This window comes from Lissotriton helveticus, chromosome 5_1, assembly GCF_964261635.1.
Source record: "Lissotriton helveticus chromosome 5_1, aLisHel1.1, whole genome shotgun sequence".
NCBI classification, from domain to species: Eukaryota; Metazoa; Chordata; class Amphibia; order Caudata; family Salamandridae; genus Lissotriton; species Lissotriton helveticus.
Genome location: NC_136065.1, coordinates 1,699,420,042 through 1,699,438,624, shown reverse-complemented (window position 1 = coordinate 1,699,438,624; position 18,583 = coordinate 1,699,420,042). Strand labels below are relative to the sequence as shown.

The 18,583-nt window shown below is 44.4% G+C and overlaps 1 protein-coding gene and 1 long non-coding RNA gene across 3 annotated transcripts in view; one reads left to right on the top strand and one right to left on the bottom strand.

The window, feature by feature from the left end:
* SLC7A8 (solute carrier family 7 member 8) overlaps positions 1-14,426 on the top strand; it is a 139,203-nt gene extending 124,777 nt beyond the window's left edge. The window contains exons 11-12 of the mRNA XM_078644976.1: positions 11,085-11,262; positions 12,296-14,426. Of these exons, the coding sequence (XP_078501102.1) occupies positions 11,085-11,262; positions 12,296-12,444 (327 nt within the window). The 3' untranslated portion in view covers positions 12,445-14,426. The remainder of the gene's footprint in view (positions 1-11,084; positions 11,263-12,295) is intronic.
* Positions 1-18,583, bottom strand: part of LOC144755759 (uncharacterized) — a 246,395-nt gene that overhangs the window by 41,292 nt on the left and 186,520 nt on the right. Inside the window, exon 5 of one of the 2 annotated variants that reach the window (XR_013594965.1) lies at positions 18,127-18,214. This is a non-coding gene — a long non-coding RNA (uncharacterized LOC144755759). Of the gene's footprint in view, positions 1-13,994; positions 18,215-18,583 lie in introns of those variants that run through there. The other variant, XR_013594964.1, reaches the window with a different exon arrangement.

The following is an 18,583-nucleotide window of genomic DNA, read 5'->3' as shown; positions in this document are numbered from 1 at the left end:
CTGGCAAGGTAGTCACAGAACTACCTAAAAAGAGGAAGAATGAACATTCGGACGACAAGACTCATCCGAAGAAGAGAACAATGGGGACGAATACAACTCCTCCCTCTTCTCCCAAACCTCACACACCATCTTCTCCTCTTCCTCACAATAGGCCAAATATTCCTCCCACACGACCATCTACACCTACAACAGATGTAGAGAGTGACACAGGGGAGGGGGAACATCCTGGGGATGATGAGGACACAATCCCAGAGGAGGCAGACCCATGGGAAGAGTATAATGTAGGGTCAGATAATGATACCGACCCTGAATCGTATCCCTCAAAACCTTCACCTCCTGATGACAATACTGGGTTTGCACAACTCATTACTAGAGCAGCAACATATCATAAGGTAGACCTACATACAGAACCTCAAGTACAGGACTTCTTATTAGAAACACTACCTACTGCACAAAGAACATCAGGAACACTACCAATGCTTAAGGGCCTTCTCAGTCATACATCAGAGATATTCAAAGACCCAGTGAGGGCTAGGGTATTGAACCCAAGAATCGATAAAAAATATAGGGCAGCTCCAAAAGACTCAATATACATTAAAGGGCAAATTCCTCTAGACTCACTAGTGGTCACAAACGCTCGCAAGAGAGCAAACTCTTTATCTACAGGAGAAGCTCCACCTCCTGACAAAGAGTCTAAACTAATAGATGCCTCTGGCAAGAGAGTAGCATCTCAAGCGGCAAACAGTTGGCGCATAGCTAATACGCAAGCACTACTTGCAAGGTATGACAGAGCGCATTATGATGAGTTAGAAAAACTCATCACACATCTCCCTAAAGAACATCAAAAGAGGGCAGATCAACTCATACAAGAAGGGAAGTTAATTACTAACACTTCAATAAAGTGCGCCCTAGACGCGGCAGAAACTGCGGCAAGGTCTACAAACACAAGCATCATGTTAAGGAGACATGCATGGCTCAGAGTATCAGGGTTCAAACAAGAGGTACAAACATCGTTACTGAACCAACCTTTTGATGGGAAAACACTTTTCGGCACAGGGACAGATGAGGCCCTAGAAAAGATGAAGAAGGATACCGAAACGGCTAAATCAATGGGAGCATTGCAACAGCCGACACAAAGAGGTTCCTTTCGTAGATCCACCTATAGAGGAGGATCCAAAAATACAGGTACAAACCAACAGCAAACCTCTTTTACACCTACATCACCCAGAGGTAATTCTAGAGGTGGCTACAGGGGTAACAACAACAAGGGTAGAGGTCGCGGAAACAACAACAACCGCAACTCTCCAACCCCAAAACAGTGACTTCATAGAGCTTCCCCCAGACCATATAACACCGGTCGGGGGACGCCTATCACAGTTCCTACCTGTCTGCGAAAACATCACATCAGACAGGTGGGTAAGACAAATTATCCAACATGGTTATTGCCTAGAACTCACAGCTACCCCACCAAACATCCCCCCCAAACAGCGTCCAATGAAACAAGATCACCTGACACTGTTAAAACAAGAAGTACTATCACTGCTAGAAAAGCATGCCATAGAGAAGGTTCCACAGCACCAACAAGGAACAGGAGTATACTCCCTATACTTCCTAATTCCCAAAAAGGACGGGTCTCTAAGGCCAATACTGGACCTAAGACCTCTCAACGCATACATAAATTCGGAACATTTCCACATGGTCACGCTCCAACAAGTACTTCCTTTACTAAAGAAAGGGGACTTTCTTTCTACACTGGATCTAAAAGACGCTTACTTTCATATCCCTATTCACAAAGCCCACAGGAAATACCTCAGGTTTGTGGTAGAAGGACAACATTATCAGTTCAAGGTCCTTCCGTTTGGTGTCACAACGGCACCAAGGGTGTTCACAAAATGCCTGGCAGTGGTAGCAGCTCACCTAAGAAGACAACAAATTCATGTCTTCCCATACTTGGACGACTGGCTAATAAAGGCCAGGTCACAAGAGGAATGTCTTCAAAACACACAAAAGACAATTCAGCTACTACACCCGCTAGGGTTCACGGTGAACTACACAAAGTCACACCTACAACCAAACAAGGTTCAACAATATCTGGGGGCTACTATAGACACAGAAAAAGCCAAAGTGTACCCCAACCCAGTCAGGATCCAAACAATGCTTACAATCATTCAAAGATTTCAGCCACAACACTCACTAACAGCAAGAGTGTTCATGCAGCTATTAGGCATGATGTCATCCTGCATACTGCTAATACCATATGCCAAACTACAAATGCGTCCGCTACAAGAATGCTTAGCGACACAGTGGAATCAGGCTCAAGGGCAGATTACAGATCTGGTGTTGGTAGACGACCGCACACACCGCTCTCTGAAGTGGTGGAACATAACAAACATTGCCACGGGGCGGTCGTTCCTAGAGCCAATTCCACAGGTGACAATAACAGCAGACGCATCGCTCACCGGATGGGGAGCACATATGGACAAGTACACAGTACAAGGAAGGTGGAGTGTGCAGGAAAGAACACTGCACATCAACCATCTAGAACTACTAGCAGTGTTTCTAGCATTGAAAGCCTTCCAGATACATGTTACCAACAAAGCAGTCCTGATCAGAACAGACAACATGACAGCAATGTATTATATTCAAAAACAGGGGGGGACGCACTCTCTCCAACTATCCAGACTAGCACAGGAAATTTGGAGATGGGCCATTCCTCAAAACATCTATCTGTTAGCCGAACACCTACCAGGAGTCCAAAACCAGATAGCAGACATCTTAAGCAGACAGTCGGAACAAATACACGAATGGGAACTGCACCAACAAATACTGCAGCCATTCTTCCAAAGATGAGGACAACCAGAGATAGACCTCTTTGCCACTCATCAGAACGCAAAATGCCAAAGCTTCGCGTCCAGGTATCCACATCACCTGTCGCAGGGCAATGCGTTATGGATAAATTGGTCCAACAAATTTGCATACGCTTTTCCCCCTCTCCCACTAATTCCATTAGTGGTCAGGAAGCTGCAACAACATTCAATGACCATGATACTAGTGGCACCCACGTGGGCAAGACAGCCGTGGTACACCACGCCAAAAATTACGAATTCTACCCATGCACCTTACACAGAACCATGGAGAAATAATGCACCCAGATCCAACTCAATTGAACTTAGCGATCTGGCTCCTGAAATCCTAGAATTTGGGTACTTAGATCTACCTCAAAATTGCATGGAGATAATTAAACAAGCGAGACGTCCAACCACCAGAGCATGTTATGCAGCTAAGTGGAAGAGGTTTGCTATACACTGTACTAATAACAATATCAACCCTCTGGACGTATCAACAAAGGAGATTATTTGCTACTTATTACACTTACAGCAATGTAATCTAGCGTACACATCTATCAGAGTACATCTAGCAGCTATAGCAGCGTACCTACAAAACAGGCAACACATATCACTGTTCAGAGTACCAGCTATAAAGGCATTCATGGAAGGCCTTAAAAGAGTCATTCCACCAAGATTACCACCTTCCCCAGTCTGGAACCTCAACGTAGTACTCACCAGACTAATGGGGCCACCCTTCGAACCTATGCATAGGTGCGAAATACAATTCCTTACATGGAAGGTGGCTTTCCTTATAGCCATTACCTCACTCAGGAGAGTAAGTGAATTACAGGCATTGACAATACAAGAACCATTCCTACAGTTACACCAGAATAAAGTGGTTCTTAGAACAAACCCAAAGTTCTTGCCTAAGGTAATTTCAGCATTCCACATCAATCAGCCAGTGGAATTACCAGTCTTCTTTCCAAAGCCACAGACGGTGGCAGAAAGGGCTCTACATACACTAGATGTCAAAAGAGCCATTTTGTACTACATAGAAAGAACACAAAACTTCAGGAAAACTAAACAACTATTTGTAGCATTTTCCCCAACACATAAGGGCAATCCTATCTCTAAAGCAGGCATCGCTAGATGGATTGTAAGATGTATACAAATATGTTACATTAAAGCAAAGAGAACATTAACTGTTCCTCCTAGAGCTCATTCTACACGAAAACTAGGAGCATCTATGGCATTCTTAGGGAACATTCCCCTAGATGACATATGTAGAGCAGCAACTTGGTCTACACCACATACATTCACAAAACACTACTGTGTTGATGTACAGGCTGCACAACAAGCCAGAGTGGGCCAAGCTGTATTAAAGACTTTATTTCAAACAGTTGCGACAGACACTGGTGACCACCGCTAGGGAGGTAACTGCTTTACAATCTATTCATAAATGTACCATCTGCAGCCCATATGCCTCGAACGGAATATGCTACTTACCAGTATGCATCTGTTCTTGGCATAGAGGGCTGCAGAGTGGTACATGCCCTCCCAGCCTCCCCGGAAACCTGTGTCTGTCCCAACATTATCTTATTTAGATACACTTACATGGGCATATCTTTATGTACTATACTACACTACTCCATCTAACCCTACTATGGCAAAACAATCTAAGGATGGAGCCGATGCCCATGCGCACTAACACCAAGAGGAGGAGTCATCTATGACGACAAAGACTTCTCCAAAAGAAAAACAAAGTGCAATCATCCGAGCCCAACACCAGATGGCGATCTATTCATAAATGTACCACTCTGCAGCCCTCTATGCCAAGAACAGATGCATACTGGTAAGTAGCATATTCCTTTTTTTCCTGCAACCTGATTCAGTTGCAGAACTTGCTCTACAATGTTTTGTCATTTTCTCCAAACCCCATAAAGGAAAGGCTCTATCCAAGTCAGGCATTGCCAGATGGATAGTTAAATGCATTCAGCCATGTTATGCTAAAGCTAAAAGAGCTCGATCCTCTCCTCCTACAGCACACTCTACTCGTAAGAAAGGAGCATCTTTGGCCTTCCTGGGGAACATCCATATAGCCTATGTATGCAAAGAAACTACTTAGTCCACACCTCACTCTTTCACAAAACACTACTGTGTGGGTGTTCTGGCCTGCCACCAAGCTAATGTTGGTCAGGCAGTTCTCTGTACACTTTTTCTATCTTCTGCAATTGCCACCGCTTTTTTTTTAAGGACTGCTTTACAGTCTACACAGAGCATGTGTATCTACAGTCTCACATGCCTCGAACGAAAAATGTTGCTTAACCTGTAAGCATCTGTTCGTGGCATGTTGTGCTGTAGATTCACATGCACTCACCCTTTTCTCCAAATGCCTGTGGGCTTGGCAGTATCTCTGTCTATTTCTTACTCTTATGCATGAACACCTCTCTATATTTGTCTGTGCTTCACATTCCATCCTCACATGCAGTGCTGGAAAACATAACAATGAAGCCAAGTTCAGATCACCTTATTTCGGCCACCAGGGCCATAAAAGTAGAGACAATATAAAATGCATGTAATAAATAGAAGACACTTAAAAATTCAACGATTAGATAAGTCAAACGTTTAAAATACACACATTTATACAGATATTATAAATGATAGAGAAAAATTCATTAATTAATGATAACAATGGAGTCACACTACCTCGTGACTCAAAAGATTTCTTTGAAGAAAAACAACGTTCACAAATCCAGGCCCAGCACTAGATGGCAGGAGTATGCACAGCATGTGAATGTACAGCACTACATGCCACAAACAGATGTTTAAAGGGTAAGTAACATTTTCCATACCATCCAGCATCCAGCTACTACCATCACCTTTCACTAGGGAATGCACTATTAATAAGCTAGTACGGCACCTTTGCCATCTCTTTTCCCCCAGTCCCACTGATTCCGTTAGTCTTAGAGAAGTTCAGGTTAGTCAACATGCCATTGATTCTGATAGCTTCAAGATGGCCACATTAAGCTTGGTTCCCTTTCCTCATTCAAATGTCACAAAGTCCCTGCCAAGATTCTAATAAGAAGTGACACACTAAGAAGGCAGGAGAAAAAGCATTTCACCTAAACCCAAGGGAGCTGCCACCGATGGTGTGATTCCAAAGACTGCTGAACTCAGTCGCTGGCAACTACCAGAAAAAACACTTGCCATTATTAAAAAGTATATATGCCTTCCACTAGAAGTGTTCTGCCCTGAAATAGAAAAGGTACCTATTGTGACACCGCAGGTATAAATTCCAAGCACATATGTATGACAAGATGTTGATAGTGAGATACCTCACCTGTGAGGTGGAATGCAAGCTAATTTACGCCTCAATAAGTGTGTATTTGTCAGCAGTCGCAGCTTATATAAAAGGATTAGATGCAAAAAAAGGTTTTTGCAATCCCAGTTATTAAAATGTCTATAGAGAGTGAAGAGACTCTTCTCCACTTGTACATCCCCAGCACCATGGTGGAGTCTAAAGCTGGCGCTAGCGGGTCTGATGAAGGCATCGTGTGAGCCTATGCAAAAGGCGTCACTCAGATATCATTCACTTAAAACAAATGTCCGGTTAGCGATTACATCTATGAGAAGAGTATATGATTTACAGACTCTCATATCTAACCACACACAAGACCCATGGCTGGGCCTACCAGGCGTACCTAGGTTGTATAATGCACCACAAACAAAGTGGTGGCTGGAAAGTTTCAATGACTCTAAGCCACAGCAAATCACACGGGCCACATCCCAGTTCATCGTTTCACCCCCTACCAACAAGCAGACTACAGCTCTGCCAGCTTTCCACCAGAAGCCGACTAACTCAGCAGACAGCATACAAGCCTTAAATGTAAAGAGAACAGTAATATATTACAAGCAGGTGATACAGAGCATTACAAAGGCAGCACAGTCTGTCATAGGACATTCGCCTCAGGCCCTGGGCACAGCTGTGACGGAGAACGTGATTGCAAGATGGATAGTGCAAACCATTAATGCACTGACATTGAATGGCTGATAAGACGTGAGAAGCTTAACCTAGAGCACATTCCGCCACGAAAAATGGGGCCAAGCTGGCTTTCATGGCTAACATTTCACTGCAGGACATCGTAAAGCAGCAACATGGTCTTCAGAGCACACTTTAATGAGGTGCTGTTTTGTGAACATAGAATTATGCAACGAGGTAGCAATGAGACAGTCAGAACTAAAATATGTATTCTCACCCACTTCCTTTTTAAACCCACCCCCGCCTCATCAGGGGGGTGGGGTAAAGCTGCGATGTAATCTGTGCACACCACCTGAATCTAGAAATGGTTTCATGCTATAAAAGAAGCCACTTACATGTGATAATGGTTTTGTAGCTCGAAGTTCGTCTACATTCATATGGGTCCCTCCCACCTCCCCGGTGAAGAAGGGTAGTTGAAGAATAAAAGAAAAAGGAACCTGGACAAGTAATGGGTCATTGTTGGCTTATGGTTGAAGTCATACTCAGGCTCTGCATATGTAAATTAGGCTTTGAATGAAATTGTAATTATGGGGCGTAAATCACATGATTTGGGGAATTTCACTTTAGGCTTGTATGTAAAATTCCCCAAATTACACCAGTATGCCATGTTACATCATTATGAGCTATACACAGATTTTTTTTTACCATGAACCTTGCCATTTGCTGTAAAAATGTACCTCTGGTGCATGCGAACAGCAGAACATGAGCAGCTATTGTACACGGTGTCTTTGTTTTTGCACTATTTTTCAGTGCAAATTGCATCCTTGCATCAGTTGTCATGAGGACTCATTTCATGCAAAAATATAGCGCTAAATGATGGATTTGCATTTTGTGTATTTGGTAGTAATTTTGTATAATTTTAGTTGTTAAAAATACTTTCCACAGCTGTAGGAAACTGTACATTTTGGGTGGGAGGGTTGGCGCTGGCTAGGCCGTTTCCCCGCTATACCGAGAACTTAGCAGCTGATTCATCAAACCTTAAACCATGCCCTGAGAGGGTTCAGGTGAACTCGGGTGCAGTTTAAGTGGAAGGATGCGGATAGTGGAGTTCATGGTGGTGATAAGGCTGGCAGCGATGGTTCATTGCAGGTCTGTATTCTTGATGAAGAACCTAATCAGGTTGTTGCAGGGACCCTGGGAAGAGTGGGGATGCTCTTGATGCCTGAGGGTTTTCCAGGAATCACTGGATCTTTGGGAGCAGACGCTTATTTTACGTTTCTTGGCGATCAGAGACATTCTGTGGCTCCTGCACATTTATTTCGCTGTTTAGAAGGCATTTCTTAGATTCCTTGTCTGGCATGACTTTCACAAGGTGGCATCAAGTCAGTGATAGAGCAAGCCGTCACTCTCTCAACCCCTAGCAGTGTCTTGTAGGTGTCTGTCAGTGTCTTGTAGGAGTCTGTCTCCCAGGCCAATTTAGCTAATCTTCTAGTCGCAGCACTTGTTATCTAGTCTCCCCGTGGCACGGTCTCCAGCCAGGCACCACGGGCCATTTCCCTGTCGCCTGTCCCCTCCACGCCCTCTATCTCCCTTCCCCTCCATTAAGTCTCGTGGTTCCCGTGACTCCTTATCTGTTCTCTCTGTAGTATCAGGACTTCGGCCCCTGACCCCAATAGTCCACCTGCTGAATGGCTCCATTGAGGTGTAAACAGGGCTGTAAAAACAGCCCCTCTCGCTCCTCACTTCTCTGTCTGCGGCCTCAGTTTTCTGCTGACTCCTCTTTTGCAGAAGAGACCTTTCAGCTGACGTTGGCTCATTTTCCCATCTCTGCATGAGCAACCTTCGGCACGTATCCACTATGCACCCGCCTGGAAGCGCCCTGCGTTGAAGTTTAGCCAGGTCACAGCGAGAGTGGGAGGATGATGAAAGGACCCTGTAATCTGAGGGCGAGGACCTTCAGTCCAGTCCAACCTGCTTTTATTATCCAAGGGATAAGGGTGGTTTGATCGGATCTAGCCTGTCTTATAATCTGTGGAAACTTGACTATTAGACCTTTTCCTGGGCGATAAGAGCCCTCATGACCAATCGACCTGATTTTATTATCCACGGGAGCGGCCTCTTGTGATGGGACACCCTTTCATCCCCTACAGCATTGTGGGTGATGTTGGCCCTGAATAAGAACCTAGCCTGCATCTGTGCTCTAAGGGCCCAGACTCCGGGTCAACCAAGCAGCTCATGCAGTCTGAGATGCCCATGACCCCTGGCTTATTACAGCTGCTCCTGTAATCTGAGGGGTGAGAACAGGCGGCTCCATTTTACCTGCTATGAGATCCATCAGGCATATATATCCTGCTCTTGTTATCTAAGCGACAGACCCTCAGTCTGTCTCTTAGCCTGACCCCGGCATTGGAGACCCCTTGTGTTCTCCAGGGTAAACAACACTTACAATGCAACTTTTACAACGTAGTGCCTTTACAACGCGGTATTTACAACGCAAACCATTACAACGCATTGCGCTGGGGGGTGCTCTAGGATAGGGAATAGATTTAATTTACTATCCAACACCTTCCCTACTATCCACGGGGACTGGAGTTGGAATAGTAAATTAAACTATTCACTATCCAGCGCCCCAAAGCACTATGCGTTGTAATGGTATGCGTTGTAAAACTCGCGTTGTAAAAGCATGCGATGTAAAAGCATGCGTTGTAATGTCATACATCCGTTCTCCAGGGGCGAAGGGTCATGCATTAGTTGGAGGAAGCTGAACAAAGTCCATAGAAGCCAAGCAAAGTTCCCCACCCACCAGCCCTTGGCCCCCCTTAGCAGCCTGTCCTACGTACAAGGTCCTCGTGCTCTGCCTTGCGTCAAGGCTAGTGCCTTAGGCATGGAATGTAATTTACAGATTAGTCGGGCAATGACATTCCTCTGGCATATTTATATTTAAACTCCACAAACCCTCTTTACTAACGAAACCATCAGAATACACGGGAGGGGGCAGGGTGTCTGTGAGAGCAATTTGTTTTTCCCTAGGAAGGGGGGAGTCCTTATCAAGCCTGTGAGCAGTCCCTGATACAAAGAGTTCAGTTCATTCCCTGAGCATGTGCCAAGATTAGCAGTTATTGTGCATTTGGTTCCTGGAAAAGAGGCGTAAAACAAAACCTGGTGCACTTTGGATTGATTCAGAGAGCAGAGACACTTAGTCCATCGGCTAATGAGTTCAACTTGCGTTTCTCTGAATCAGAGAAACCACAACGATGCAGAATACAGCATGTCTGCAATTTATGACCCGGTAAATCAATATACATAAAAAGCACTGTTATTATTATTCAAAAGAAAATCCGGAGTTGTCAGCTAGACACCTCCCTTTATTGGTATGGTGTTCAAGGCACACGTGTCTGTCTCTGAAGGTGAATCTCTGCCTACCTGCGGTTTGTAGTGGGAGGTCCTGGTGTTGTCCTTAGTATGTTGTTCTGTCTACGTGCGCACGTCTGTCTCAGAAGGTGAATCTCTGCCTACCTGCGGTTTGTAGTAGGAGGTCCTGGTGTTGTTCTTAGTATGTTGTTCTGTCTCTGTGCTCATGTCTGTCTCAGAAGGTGAATCTCTGCCTACCTGTGGTTTGTAGTGGGAGGTCCTGGTGTTGTCCTTAGTATGGTGTTCTGTCTCTGTGCTCATGTCTGTCTCAGAAGGTGAATCTCTGCCTACCTGTGGTTTGTAGTGGGAGGTCCTGGTGTTGTCCTTAGCATGTTGTTCTGTCTTTGTGCTCATGTCTGTCTCAGAAGGTGAATCTCTGCCTACCTGTGGTTTGTAGTGGGAGGTCCTGGTGTTGTCCTTAGCATGTTGTTCTGTCTTTGTGCTCATGTCTGTCTCAGAAGGTGAATCTCTGCCTACCTGTGGTTTGTAGTGGGAGGTCCTGGTGTTGCCCTTAGTATGTTGTTCTGTCTTTGTGCTCATGTCTGTCTCAGAAGGTGAATCTCTGCCTACCTGTGGTTTGTAGTGGGAGGTCCTGGTGTTGCCCTTAGTATGTTGTTCTGTCTTTGTGCTCACGTCTGTCTCAGAAGGTGAATCTCTGCCTACCGGTTTAGGCAGAGATCGACTAGTAAGACGTGTCTTTCTCTGAAGGTAAACCCCTCTCTACCAGTGGGTTGTGGTGGGAGGAGCTAGTGATGTCTTTAGTATGTTGTTCTCTCAGTACACGTCTGTTTCAGTGGTTTGCAGTGGGAGGTGCAAGCAATTACTTTGGTCCGTGGCTGTGTCTCAGGACGTGTCTTTCTTTGCAGGTGAACCTCATCTTCCCAGTGATCTACCTTCTGTTCTGGGCCTTCCTGCTTGTATTCAGCCTCTGGTCGGAGCCTGTGGTCTGCGGCATTGGGCTCGCCATTATGCTGACTGGTGTGCCCGTCTATTTCCTGGGCGTCTACTGGCAGAACAAGCCCAAGTGCTTCAACGACTTTGTGGGTGAGTGTTGGTGGCGAGATTATCTTCAGGGCTGGTGGATGGATTGGAGGTTCCAAACTAACAGATTAAAGATCCCACTAGAGAGCGACGAGAATGGAGCAAATTAACTCTTTGGGAAGAAAGTCAGAAAAAGATGGAAATAAGTACATTTTGTGGAATCTGCTTAACATTTGAGAAGTAAATAGCTTCAAAAACAAAAATGACAGTACATTTTTAGGGAAGGTATCAGGCTAACCATTCTGCAAACTAAGGACAGAACAGCCAATCAGTTTTATAACAGTCCCTTTCTGGACACAGAGGCCCCAATTCATAAAGACACCCACAAATAGCATGATTTACTACGGAAAAAATTGCAGAAGGTACATTTGCACTCTTAAATGAAAGTACCAATGCATAACAATGCCCAGTGTAGTATAATGAGTGGGGAAGGGATTTCTTCATGAGGGAAAATGCAAAGTCCAAGTACAATTATGCATACGGAAAGCCCTTAGCTAAACGCAAATACAAAGAGATTACCAGTTTTCCAGGACTACTTACAGATCACTATTGCTATCACAGAATTCCAGGAGTACTTTTCTAAACCTTTGTGAATCCCTAATATTCGGAAATCGCTATTCTTGCAAGATAGTAAACCCACAGGAGCAGATTTATGACTCTTTTTATTCAGGTCTAGGAGAACTCTGATATATTTCAAAGGAAAAACAAACTATCAGTTTGTTATAAGTACTTCGAAAGCTCGACAGCTGGAATTAATATAGTTTGCAGCCTGAAATCTATGGAAGGCATTGATATTCTGTATCTTATGTTGAGACGATATTGGCTTTTTATAGCCTAAAAAAACGTCCAAAAAGTGTATAACGGTGATGCCCATTGGAAGATGCACCGCAAATACCAGGCTAGAGAAAGAGGATGTTAAATACCCTGGTAGAGCCTAGTACCACTCCACTGAATATTTGATGCCACTTTTGGAGGTAAAATCACAGCTAATCCAGGGCTGACTCCTTTGTTTCTCTCTTTCTGTCTCCATCTCTAGACTCCATGACAAGGGCCGGGCAGAAGCTGTGTGTAGTGGTCTACCCTCAGACAGATACTAAGGATGAAGATGAGGAGACGAAGGAACAGCGGGCGCCCATCTACACCCCCACAGAAAAGGGCGAGGCTGCTGGCAGCGGTGATCTCTGAGCCACCTCTGTAGCTGCCCATACCCTGTGTGGACAGTGGGTGTCATAGACTACCAGTCTGCAAAGGGGAAGGGGAATCGAGTTATGGCGGGGGATGCATGCGGACCAATCAGCCTCCACAGGGGTACGCGTCCCAGAGCCTTCTGGAACATTTAGGGCTGCTGGCCTAGCAGGTGCAGGGGAGCAGAATGACTGCTGCTACAGTTTGATGCAACCTTTCTGTTTCCTATCTTCAGACTTCAGTCCTTTATCATCACCTATCCAGGACTACAAAGGTCGGTCTCTTTGCTTCCAGTGGCTTTAAAGAGTGCTGCAAGCCTGGCTGATATAGACCAATGCAGCGGTGGGCCACTTGAGCCCCTGGACAGTTGCCCACACCTCTTCATATGTCCTTGAGCATGGTCACTTGCGACTTGCCCTTCCAATCCAGCTGAGCCCTGGTCCCTTCGCTGTCCTTCAGCTGACTCCCCCTCCCTTTCCAGTGATGGACCTGTACTTGTAGCGGCTGTGCTGTGCCTGCCCCTTCCCCTCATGTGATGTTGCTGCCTGTGCTTCAGCGATCTCATTGAAACAGTGATGTCTCACACCTGCAGCGATGGATGTTCTATATGTTCTTTTGTGGTTACCATACACGTAAGGTAGTGATGCCTTCTTGCGTGCTATGGTTCAAGACAAATGTGCCTCAGTGAAGCCAATACACATACGTCAGTGGTATTACAGTGTAGAGTGATGTCATGCCCAGGCAACATCATTCCCATGCAAGTGCTGACAGGGTCTGAAAGAAGAGGACATAGGTTAAAGTCCTACACTATGGTCATATTTTAGTTAGTGTCCCACTAGACCCCATAAAATTATCTACAATCACAGTGTGTCAGCCCTTTATATGCACACCTGCTCCACCACCAAAATCTCTGTAACCGGCCCTTGTGCAATAAACAACCTGGTCAGTCCACTCTAAGTCCAGGGTGAGGCTTTTCACCTCCCACAGGGAAACCTCTGCATACCTTGTATGATATGCACCTTCCACAACCAAAGATCCTCAAGAGAATCAGCTACCTCCTCTACAGCCGCAGTGAAAATTGGTTACATGGATTTTTCTATTCACTAACAGTGGACTCTACTGCTCACATCAAATGATCATCTGCATAACAGTGCGAGGAGGGGGGGGGGGCAGCTGTAAACTGTTTCTGACCTTATGCTAATCACTTCTGGATTAATGGTGTGGGGAAACAGTCCTTTTCCAGCACATAGAACTCCAAGCACTCTAGAGTTCCATTTGGAAGGCCTCACCAGCATACTCGAAATGTGGTCATCCGGTATTTCTGACATGGTCTGGGTAACACATAGACAAATGGAGGGGGTAGTCCCTTACCAAATCCCCCCATCAAGCTCCCTAGATAGCAGGTGAGTCGCAAGGGTGGTGTGGTCGCGTCAGCTAGATCCTCTTAGATTGCCCACACCTGCATGGATGAAGAGAAGTGATAGATTACACATGGGTGACATGAGTGGGATGGAAGGCCTTTTTATTCAGAGTCCCCCATGCCCCCACCAACACACACGCACACCTGGGGATGTGAAGGCTCACCTTCCAGACTTCATATCAAAACATAACAGAATTAAAAGCTAAACACAGAAGTAGGGTTGAGGAGTCCTCACAGATTCACACACACTCCTTGATCATGCACAGAAGGTAGGTATGTCCCCTGGGCTTCAAATACACTCCAGGCTCACACTAGTAGGCCTGTTTCACAGAAGTCTGCCCAACACACTCCAGAATAACACAAGTATCAGGGGGCGTGCAGGAGGCCGGTTTCACTCCCCACATTAAACACATGGTTGGAAGTTTCTTTCACACCACTTCAGCTATTTTAAATAATTTTCAGATTATCATTTACTAACGTGTACTTCTTGTTTGCTTTTATGATTTCTTTTGTATTTTACTTTGCCTTCGTTTTTGATGTAATAAATTTATATGAATCTGTATGCCAGTGAGAAACTGCGAGGTTGCTTCTACTGTTCTAAACTGTCTTATTTTCGTCCCGTTGGGGCCCAGGTAAAGTTTACTCAATTCTTCCACATACGTCAACATTACACATTCTCCTCTGCCTCCTCCCACTGCCCTGACAGTGTTACTGCTCTTTAAAGGTGCCCGCGGAGTGGGCCCCTGACACTCAAATTGAGGGTCAACTTAGTGAAACTACAAGGTACTTGTTTCCGAGCTGGTATGCTGCCTGAGAGGGGAACGCCACAGCAGGGTATATTGTTCCTTCGCTTTATCATTATCAGAGGATGTCAGGGGTTAAATCCAGTGACTGCATCTAAATATAACTGCAGGACAGAGTTGACATTTTAATGAGGTAGTACTCTGAGCATGTTCCCACGTTGGCCTGTAGGGTGGTGAGGGCACTGGCTTGGGCTGTAGTTTAAATCATAGAAGCACAAATCGCTGTGTGGCGTTACTCTGCCCTTGGACGTTAGCACAGGTGTTTACACGCAACTCCCATGGATTATGACATATTCCCAGATTTACCAGAACTGGTAGACCTAGGAAAGCGCCAAAATGCTGCGCCTACCCAGGGGAGGCATGTCGAGGAGATTTATCTTTGTCCCCTCGTTTTTTCCTCTGTCTATGTGTGATGTGTATTGCAGCACACATAAGAAGAAAAATGTGCCTCAGGATATTGCGTTTGTGCAGGAAGATGCCCCTTCCTGCACAAAAACAATACATCATGCAACAGAGGCACCCTTGCACGTGGTGCAAGGTTGCTTGTGTTGACGGTAGGCAGCCTATTGTGTGCCAGCGCTGGGGAAAGGACAGGAATGCACCGTATTGGGATACATTTATGCCCTTTCCCTGTGACACAGTGCAGCAAGGTGACTTGCTGCACTGCGATCGACACTTGGCCATAAATATGGCCCCAAAGCCTTTATGATCCTTTATGCACCTAACTCAATTTTTCTTGTGTGCACTATTTGTACACCTAAACCATGTCTCACATATATGCACCTACACATCTCTTGGCTGTGTGCATTTAGTTCTGGTGCACTTGCATTTATAACACAGCATGACTCCTGTATACATGCACTGCCCTCATCACCTGTGTGTAACCATAGGTACCATTCTCACTTGTATATTCCATGCCACATCTTGCCTTTGTGCACCTACCCGTCTCACCTCTGTACAGTTTGCCCTTTTTAACTGTGCAATGAGACTCCGATTACCTGCATCCACATAGCACCAGTCACCTGTGCCTACCATGAAATCCCTCACCTGTGAATGCATAAGCCTTACTTGTGAACCTAGCTCATTTTCACTTGTACGCTTCTAGCCTTCTCATCAACATAGCTCCATATACCAGGTGTGCACCAAAGGCCAAGCTCACCTGTGCTCACATAGTTCACACTCCCCTCTGTACTCATAACTTAATTTCATATGCAGGACATGGAAGTGGGCTCTGTGCTCACTGTACCATAGGATTTAAGCCACACCCTACTGATGAGGCCCAAAAAAAGCAGAAATGAGTCTGAAGTTGCTTGTGTTCCCTTATGGACTGGCAAAATACAGGGCATTTGGTGTCCCACAGCAGATAATGTTTGCAATGAACAAACCTGTAAAAAGGGAGACGGTTGGGCAATGGTACAAAAGCCTCTAGCAGATCAGGAGAAGGTGATGGCATTCCTCCCTATGCAAAAGGCAGCAACAGACTGAAAGGAGTTCCATTCCCATTCTTCCTGTTTCAGCTGCACGTCAACTTTTAAAGCACAGAGAACCAGTGCACTCCAATCGATACTCCTATGACATCACTGGCTTCCCAGGCAGAGTCTTGCAGTGATCATGATCAGTTGTCATGGCTGCATCTCAAGGGGTCAAGAGGGAACCAAAAGGCGGGACATTTGGTGTCCTGCTGTGGCTCTGCAGGACTGGAGGCATGATTATTGCACACACCTGAATAATGCAGGACGGTTGACCACTCTAGCAGGGATACTTACAGCTTTTTGAAAAATAAGCAAAGTTGTACAGCAGCCGAAAGTATTAATGACGATTATCAACAGGGACAGTCCTCTCCCCACCACTAAGGTGGAAAATTCATTCTTCAAGACATGCAATTTCAATCCACAGATTACATTTTCCCAAATCTATAGACAAATAGAGCTTGCTGCAGTGGCTGTCCACTCTTAGCGCTTGACCAACTGTGAAGTAGCACACTTTATTTCCTTTACCATCTGTGGTTCGCTATTTGCATATGACTCGCTGATCATTGCTTTGGAGAACTATACTATGATTTTTCTCTGACTTGTGCCATGTATTGTTTTGGGCCTGCCTTGGCACAATTTCAATGACTTTTAATAAAGGTGCAAAGGGCCCAGGATTCTTTGGAGGTGAAGAAACCACTCGGCTACAATCCATCTGCAAGTTAAATTAATGAAGCACGCGGGCCCATAGCAGCATAGGCTGCAGTTCTCCATGTCAGAGTCCTCCTGCTTGTTGTACCACCCCTGGTGTTTCTAAACACAGCCAAAGTAAAACAACTATGAATTGTAGCTCATTTCAAACTGAATTGGCATACAAATAGAAACTTCACCAGTACTGATCTGTAACTTGATTAAACGGGAGGAACTCTTAGCACAGCCCGATAACAAGCATGTGAACATCACAGGCTATTCCTCCCTTCAACAACTCATATAGGAGGGAAATTGCCTAGTGCTTAATTCATAAATAAGTAGGTGTAAGTGCCCACCTTCTAAAAGGGTGGGGTTGCAAGTCTCCATGCATCCACTAAAGATTGTTGCAATGGTAGAAGTAAATTGAGTGTATAAGAGAGGGAATACATTTTGTGTTAGAATTACGGTCGAGTATAGGATCAATAACCATTTTACAATCAGCACCCATTAATAGATGATCATCTCTATAAGTCATCAATTTGGACAAAATTGCGGGCCAGAAGGCATTATAGGGAGAGGTCGAAGCATAAAGATTGAAAAGAGTAATGGGTATTTTGTTAACTAAATGAAACAGACACCCATCTACCTAGATCATCAGAGTCTAGCGAGAGCACTTAAACATCTAAGCGTTTGTGACATTGAATAGCTAAACCATTACATTTTCCAATACCCGGGAAAGCAAAAACATGGCTTACCCATTGTCGTTTAATTTTGGCAACTTCTTTGTCCACAATATGAATTTCTTGAGGCAAAGCAATATCACACTTTGAATTCAAAAGATAGGTTAATACTCTCTGACGTTTTATAGGAGAACCTAAACCTTTAACATTCCATGAAACAAATCGCAAAGTCATTTAAATTAGTATAAACATGTTAAACAAAATAAGTTGAAAAACTATAAAGAAAATGGAGTAATAATAAGATAGAAAAAAGTAGAAACAGAGCAAAGATTCGAAAAAGTAACTGGAAACTGTAATATATATATGCAATACAAGATAAGATGTGATTATAAAGGAGAAAATTAGTAAAATTAGATGTAAAGGAGAAGTAGGGTCCATGGTATAAAAGATGAAAGGATTATCGGGAGAAGAATAGGTAAAAGAAAGAGAAAAAGAAAGAAAGAGAAAGGAAGAAGAGTGAAAACAAACACTAAATATACGTAAGACAAAACAAAAACATCAAAAAAGACATACGAAAAACGAGGGTGGTGAAACCACATAAGGGAGATGACTCAACTGACCAGACATCTCGGGGCAAGATCGGGGGGGAAGACACTCCATCCAAATGAAATCGGTAATCACAAGGGTCAAATAAACAGGATACCGCACCTAATATTGATAGAAGAAACAAGAGAACAAGGGACTATGAAAAAACAATTTGAAACTTGAACAATTAACACCAATTTCAGAGGAAAAATAGTATAAGTATCTTTGCAAAAGAAAGAAATTATGCATTATAACATCAAATGTTGGAAACTCTGGAAACGTCCATGTCCTCCTCTCTACAGTTGTCGATTAAGCGTTGCAGCAAAGCCGGATTTTCTAAATTCGTTGTTTTGTTTTTGTAAGTTACTGTAAACAGACATGGGTGAAATAGGCCAAATCTAGCATTAAAATTTCGCTATGCTGGTCTCATATCTAAAAATGTATTTCTTTTATCTGCTGTTTCCTTCGCATTGTCCTGAGAAAAGAAGAAAT